Raw genomic sequence first — 7,140 nt, 5'->3', positions numbered from 1 at the left:
GGTACTGCACCTGCGGGGGGACAGGGCGGGCAGCGCGGGGGGCGCGGCGCCGGGGCCACCCCCGCCCGCCGCCCGGGGCTCACCATGCAGGCGGCCTGCACCGCCTCCGAGATGGTGCCGGCGTCGGGCTCGCACCAGAAGGCCGCGCACTGGAAGCGTCGCCCCGTGTCCACGATGAGCGCGAAGGTGTGCGCGTCCCGGCCCACCCCCAGGAAGGTCACGTACCGCACCTGGCACTCCCAGATGTTCGCCGCCTCCTCGGGCTCCTGCGGGCACCCCGCGGGCCCGTCCAGCCCTGGCCGCCCCCCGGGCCCGCCCCGCCGGGGGCACCCCGGCCGGAGCCCCCCGTGCCCCCCAACCTGCGCCGGCTGAACCCTCATGGCCGTGTCCGACACGTAGATGAGGGAGGGCGTCCAGCTCTCCCGCCCGGGGCGCCTCGTCAGCTTCTCGATGGCCTCGTTCAACACGTCCATCCCTGCGGAGCGGGACACCCCGTCCCACCCCATCCCACCGGCCCCGGGACGCGGCTGCTCGGCCGCCCCACGGAGCAAGGAGGGGCTTGCTGGGCGTCCCCCAGCTGCGGGGGTGGGGGCAGCGGCGCTTACCCATGGCCCTGGGCACGGGCAGGCTGCCGATGTACAGCGCCTCGTAGGTCTGCATCGACTGCCTCACCGCCTCCAGGATATCCACTACCAGTACGGAAGAGGTGGGGGTACCTCTGTGTGCCCCGCTGTGTCCCCCCCATCCCCAAGGACCCCAAGATCTGGCTGCTGGACACCCCCGCTGCCCGAGGGTGGGCTGTGGGCAGGGGGAGCACCCGGGGACGGTACCTTGCAGTGGCAGGTCCTCGGTGGAGATGGGCTCCAGCGTGGCAGCGCGGGGCAGGCGGCTGCTGGCCACGGCTCGCTCGGCCACGATCTGCAACAGACGGGGGTCCTGGTGCCTCCCTTCACCCCCAAGACCCCTGGGCTGTGCTCACACCCAGCAGGGCCCCTTTAAATCCCACCTTGGAGCACATCTCATGCAGGGCCTTGGCGATGCCCTTGGCGGGCACGTTGCAGTGGAAGACGTGACACTTGAGGACGCAGGTGTCCTTGTCACTGGCCACGAAGGCGAAGTCTCTGCACGGCCATGAGCAAGCCAGTGAGACCCTGACAGAGCCCCTTCCCTGCGCTGCCCCCTAGCCCTGTGCCCCCTTACCTGTCCCTGCAGCCACGGTGGCAGTCGGGGAGGGAGGAGAGGGGACAGGTCACTGCTGGGGTGCCTTCCCCCCAAGTGGGCAGAGCCACCCCCAGCCCCCAGCTCTGCCCTGGCCCCAGCACCTGCCGTTGTTGCAGCCAACGCCCCAGACACGGATGTTGAGGATGGGCTGGCGGTGGATGAGGCTGCGGTCGAGGGGGTCCACCAGGCTCATGGTGTCCTTCTTCAGGATCATCACCAGGTCCTGGCCCTGTGGAGGGGCAGTGGCTCCCTCAGCCCGGCAGACAGCCTGGGCTTCCCCAGAACCCAGCCCATGGGTTGGGACACCCCTGTCCCCCCAGCCTAATCAGCTCCAAGCATGGGAACAGCCCTGATTCCCACCCCTGCCCTTCCCAGGTACCATTCCCATGTGTGGGGACCCACCAGGCACTCCTGGCACTGTCCCCAAGGAACACCCCTGTGAGACCTACCTGCCCCACACCTGGAACCATCACATGGATACCCTGTGTGGAGAGTAGACTCTGCCTCTGGCACTGGTCCCTGCTCCCTCCCAGCACGATCCAGCCTCAGCAGCAGCAGCCCTGGAGTGGGACCCTGCCTGGCAGCCCCATCCCAGGCTCTCACCTCACCGCGGTTCTCTGCAGAGCCCTGGCCCTTGCTGTTGGAGAGCTGCTGGATGCAGTTGTTGACGGCAATGCTGCTCTTGCCCGGTGCCAGGTCCTCCTCGGGGATCTCCACCCAGCCCAGCGAGCGCACGGCAAAGCACTGAGCAGAGACACGTTGGGGCTCCGGTGCCCGCTGGCACAGCCACCTCCTCCCCGCGCCCCTCACCGTGCCAGCGGGGTCACCCCTGCTCTGGCTCCCACCCATCCATGTCCCTGCCAGCTGCCACTCGCCTCCTCCCTTGCCAGCCCCAGCCCACGATGCGGCAGCGGAGCCGGCGGGATGCGGTACCTTGGAGCCGGGCTCTGCGCTGTGCTGGATGTCCTCTCCATGCCAGGACAGCGAGGGCCTGCAGAGGGACGGGGCAGTGAGGGGCAACTCCCTCTGCATGATCCCTGGGGCACCCAGGGAAGCGCCAGGAATGCCCTGGCACCACCGTACCCCCATGCCACCAGCTGGGAAGCATCCCATAGGAGTGGTCCTGCTGGTTCCAGCACAGGAGGCTGCTCTGGGAGGGCACTGGGGCCAAGCACCCAGTGGTGCCCCGTAAACAAGCCAGCAGAGCACCATGGTAGCCCTACCTCCTGGTCAGTGAAGCCATGGGGCTGGGAATGGGCCTATCCTTTGCCGAGTGCTTCGCTCTGGGGGCCTGGCATTCCTGGGAGACAAGAGGAAAGGGAGGGAAACAAGACAGGCTGTCAGGAGGCAGCAGGTAGGAACCCTCCCTCCCAGGACAGCAACGGGCCTGTGTGCATCCTGTGTGGCCAGGATGAGGCTAAAATCAACACGGAACCTGCAGGAGCCTTTCAAAGGGCTTAGTCCTGGCCAGAAATGGGCTGAGCAGGACTTTGGGATGACAGAGACAGGCCTGCTCCAAGGGGAGGCTGGCCCAGAGGGCCCTTCAGCAGGCTTGTGCCAAGGGTGGGATCCAACACCAGCCACCACCTCCTGTACCCACATCCCCTACCCTTCCCTGTAGTGTCTCCTCTCCATCAGCCTCCGGGTGCCCTCCTGGGCTGGTGGTGCGTGCAGGGTGCTGCCATTGCGTCGTGCCCGTCGGCACATGCCAGTAGTAGGTGCCCAGAGAGTCACAGATTTTCCTCCAGCCTGGGGGGAGGTCAGGGTCTGTCTCCAGGCTCTGGTCGCTCCAGAGATTGTCTGTGCAGAGGCAGACAGAGTGTGAGAGGCAGAGAGTGGGGAGGGAAAGCACTCCAGCTGCGGGATGCTTTGCCCAGCAGCAAAAGGGTCCTGCAATGGCCTCTGGGTGCGTGGCTGGGCCCACGGCCCGGGAGAGGAGCATGGCGAGGGAACATGGCACGGTGCCAGCCAGGCTGCGGCGGTGGCGGACCCCGCTGCGGGGACCTGCCTGGCTGGCAGGGGGACAGCGGGACCCCGGCGGGGCACAGAGGGCGGGGGCATCCCGGGCCTGCCGGGCCGGGCATCCTGCGGGGCGTCCGGGTAGGGCCCACGGCCGCCAGCCCTACCCGGGAAAGGGCCGGCACAGACCCGGGGTGCGGGCCGAGGGTGGTGCCCCGGGGAGCTGCAGCCGCACCCCCAGCCCCGCGCGGGCACGGGCACGATCCCGTGGCGCAGCACGGCCGGAGCCAGCCCGGGCCCGCGGGGGCGGCGCGTCCCGACCGGCCGGGGGGTCCCGGGGGATGGGGGTCCCGGGGGATGAGAGGTCCCGGGACATGGGGGGGCCCGGGGGATGGGGGCTCCCGGGAGTGGGAGGGCGGGGTGCTCCGGGGATGGAGGGACACGGGGGTGGAGGTGTCCGGGGGGGGGGGGGGGGGGGTTCCCGCGACCTTGGCGGGGCCGGGCGGGCCCCGATCAGCACCGCGGACAGCGCCGGGCGCGGCCGCCGCTCCGACCCGCGGGGCCCGCCCGGCCCCGGGCCCGAAACCCGCAACCCGGCCCCGCCACTCAGCGCCGGCCCCGCAACCCGGCATCGATCCCGCAACGCGGTCCCACAGCGCGGCCGCGGCCCCGAGCGCGGCGCTGGCCCCGCGGGCTGTGCCCCTGCCCGTGCCCCCCCGGCCCCGCGCTGACCGTCGCAGTTGACCAGGACGATGGCCAGCATGTAGTCCTTGCCCAGCATGGCCCCGCCGCCGCCTGCCCAGGCCCGGACCCGCGGCGGCTGCGGCGGCAGAGGCGGGACCGGGGCGGGACCGGGGCGGAGGCTGGAGAGAGACGGGGGGGCTCGGGGGGTTCGCCCGGGCGAGCTGGGGAAGGCGCGGGGGTGTCCGGGGCCTTTCGGATGTGTCGGGGCAGAAAATGAGACCCTGGGGAGAGAAGGGGCTTTTGGGGCTGGAAGGGAGGGTCCTGAGTGCGGCAGAGGGGCCGAGTCAACCCCTTGTGCCCTCGGGTTCATCCCATTCCTCTCCACCCACTCTTAGGGTTCTTCCATTCCCCTCCCTGACCGCACAGATCACCCTCATTCCACCCACACCTGTCCCACGTTTTTTGCCCTCCTTGCGAGCCCAGGTCTGCCCATTCCCCTCCACCTGTGCCCAGCCTCCGTCACTCAGCGCTGAAGGCACCCAAATGTCCATGCTGGTCACCTTCCCCTTCTCACCAGGGACCAAGAGCTTTGCATCTCCAGTTTGAGACTTTTTTCCAAGCTACTCTAAGCAGATAATCCTGGATAATATTCAGTACTCAGGGACAGAAGCTCTGGAGACATTCATTGTACACCTCAATTCCCCCACAGAGCCCCTCATGGTCTGCTAGGGGCAAAGTCCTTCCAAGCTACAGGTGCCTGATGAAATATTCCGAGATGGATTGCTCTGTGTGGCTTGTCCAGTCATGGCCTCTTAATCTTTCCTTCTTCAGAGCCAGGTTTGTAGTCCTGCATACGTCCCATGTCCTTGAGCCTCCCAGGCCACCTCAGCTGCCCTGATCCTTTCCACGCACATTCATCCACATAGTTTGCAGTTTTTGGAAGTGTAAAATTACTTTTCCATGCTTGTTCCCTCTCTTCCAGTGAGACATTGCCTCTTTGCTTGGCCTTATTCATGCACTCCAGGGGCTACCCCGTCCCTGATTTTGTGAGACACCCTCCTCTCCTACAGGCATTTTAACCTTGCTCAAATCCACTGGCACCAGCTCCATAATCCAGCTTTGTAGCTCTCCAGAATAACATCTGTCTCTTCTGTTGGCAGTTGTTTTTTTTGGCTACAGGATTTTCCTTCTGCATCTGTCCAGAGTTAGTAGGATTTCTAAGACCCCATTTTAGCACTGTGTCCTTGGGACATTATTTGCCCAACCCAAACCTTCCCAACACGGCAGGAGCAAGGGAGGCTCACGGCTCCCTGTGTTCAGACATGTCTCAGGGGTCACACATCTCACCTTTACCCCTGCTTTGCCCAGACCAAGTGATGCTGCCTTTTTTTTCCTATTTCCTAGGAGTGATCTCTCCCCTACCAGGAACAAGCTCATAGTGACTTGTAACACTGTGCTGAACATGTCTCCTTGTTGTTAGTTCAACACACATTTCACTTCCAATAACTGATCAGACAAGAGGCAGCAACCCCAACACAAACTCTTCCCGCTCCTCTTCCTGCTCATCCAAGCCCACCAAGGTGATGTACTGAAGGCAACTTTCTCCTGGAAATGTCATAAAGCTTTAGGGCAATGAGACATGAGACTTAGAGTGAGGGGGGAGAACATGGGGATGGTGCAGAGCAGAACCCAGGGACTGTATGAAACATCATATGGGATGTTTAGGGGAAGAGACATAGGAAAGGGAAAGGGAGGGACCAGAGGAGGGACAAGCATGGGAAAACAGAGAGGAGAGGAAAGGTTTTGGTGGTGTGTAGGCAGTGGTAGATATTCTTGCCTGCCTTGGCAGCTTGTTTCAGCACTGCAGTCTGTTCCTAGACCCTCATTAAATCATATTTCTTCTGTGCAGCTGCACTCCCTGTTCAGAGCTGCCTGGGAGAGAGTGGGGCAGCTTTTTACTGGTTCACAAGAGGATAAGGATAAGGAAAGTGTAAGGATAAGGATAAAGAAAGCTTATACTCCTTATACTCCACATAGAAAGGCATGAGCCATCTTGTAATTCTACAGCTCTCATAATTGTCTCGTGTTGGCCCTGAAGAATGAGAGATCTGGATTTGGGTTCGCTTGATTTGTGCTTGAAGGAGGAATGCAGTGGCAGGTGTAATTTTTGGTGCTGGGCTGATGACCAGGATTCTCTTCTTCTGGCCTGAATAATGAAATCCTGGAGAAGGGGCATAATATTTCTCCTTGGCTTGAATTTTACCTTCCTAGGGCAATAATTAGCTAAATCTCTTCACAATATAAGGGGTATCCTTCAGGCCTTCTGACAGTTTCCTCAAAAAAGAGAGAAAAACCAACTCAGATGGCTTCCTCAGAGCAGTCTGGGGCTGCTACCTGGGTTCTCAGATCTGTAAAATGCAGATCAAAAGACTATTAAACAAGCTCATCACACCTGATGAAAACACTCCATTGCTGGAATTAGATTAAGATCTCAGCAGGTCCAGCTCAAGATAACAAAACAGATAACTGATAACAAAACAGATAACAAAACAGATAACTGTTACCTAAGATAACAAAACAGATAACTTGACTTCTATCCAGATTTTTTTGTATGTGGAAGACTTTCAGGGGATAAATCCACAAGGTTTCTCTCTGTGCTGCTCCTGAAGCAAAGGGCAAATCCTTAAAAAAAAAAATCCCTGTAATTTGTCTGATGCAGGTCTTTATTCACACCAGAGAAGGAGGTTTCTGTTGTGACTGATCAATAATTTTCAGCTTATGAGAACCCTTCATAAAAAAATCAAGTGAAATATTACGTGATGATTCTACTTTCCCCTCACTTTCCTCCCAGCTATTGAAAAAACAAGAACACACTGTGCAGCAATTATCAAATACCCTCCAATAATTTCACACCTCTCTCATAACACAGGGTGCAGAAGTGTCCATAGTTTCAGTTTCTCAAATGACTTCACACACACTCGGATAATACATTTAAATTTTCCTGTCACCCACTACTAACTCAGAAAGCCTGGGGGTGGAGGAAATCAGTTCCCTGACAATTTGAAGCACACGCACTCTGGAGCACGAATAATTGATATGATTTTTGAATGAACAGCTAAAATTCCGAGTATCAGTAATAGTACATGCTGCTCTTCTCTTCATCTAATTTCTTGGAGATAGTTCTGAAGTTTCCCAGAACCAGCACCCCCAGGTCACCAAAGAGCTTCAGCTGCATCATTAGTGCAGGAATTAGAACTTTGCAACTCTTCAACCACT

At 60.2% G+C, this 7,140-nt stretch overlaps 1 protein-coding gene across 1 annotated transcript in view; it reads right to left on the bottom strand.

Annotated features, from left to right (window-relative positions):
- APBB3 (amyloid beta precursor protein binding family B member 3) overlaps window positions 1-4,019 on the bottom strand; it is a 4,543-nt gene extending 524 nt beyond the window's left edge. The window contains exons 1-12 of the mRNA XM_027643461.1: window positions 3,913-4,019; window positions 2,831-3,021; window positions 2,445-2,521; window positions 2,155-2,212; window positions 1,825-1,965; window positions 1,323-1,450; window positions 1,201-1,206; window positions 1,007-1,121; window positions 831-918; window positions 606-689; window positions 360-475; window positions 6-266 (exon numbers count right to left, since the gene is read on the bottom strand). Coding sequence (XP_027499262.1) covers window positions 6-266; window positions 360-475; window positions 606-689; window positions 831-918; window positions 1,007-1,121; window positions 1,201-1,206; window positions 1,323-1,450; window positions 1,825-1,965; window positions 2,155-2,212; window positions 2,445-2,521; window positions 2,831-3,021; window positions 3,913-3,961 — 1,314 coding nt within the window. The 5' untranslated portion in view covers window positions 3,962-4,019. The remainder of the gene's footprint in view (window positions 1-5; window positions 267-359; window positions 476-605; window positions 690-830; window positions 919-1,006; window positions 1,122-1,200; window positions 1,207-1,322; window positions 1,451-1,824; window positions 1,966-2,154; window positions 2,213-2,444; window positions 2,522-2,830; window positions 3,022-3,912) is intronic.
- Window positions 4,020-7,140: the final 3,121 nt, after the last annotated feature.

The sequence above is a fragment of the Corapipo altera genome, unplaced genomic scaffold, assembly GCF_003945725.1.
Source record: "Corapipo altera isolate COAL_440 unplaced genomic scaffold, ASM394572v1 75, whole genome shotgun sequence".
Taxonomy (NCBI): Eukaryota; Metazoa; Chordata; class Aves; order Passeriformes; family Pipridae; genus Corapipo; species Corapipo altera.
The sequence above is the reverse complement of the archived record's forward strand: the minus strand, read 5'-3'. Positions and strand labels throughout refer to the sequence as shown.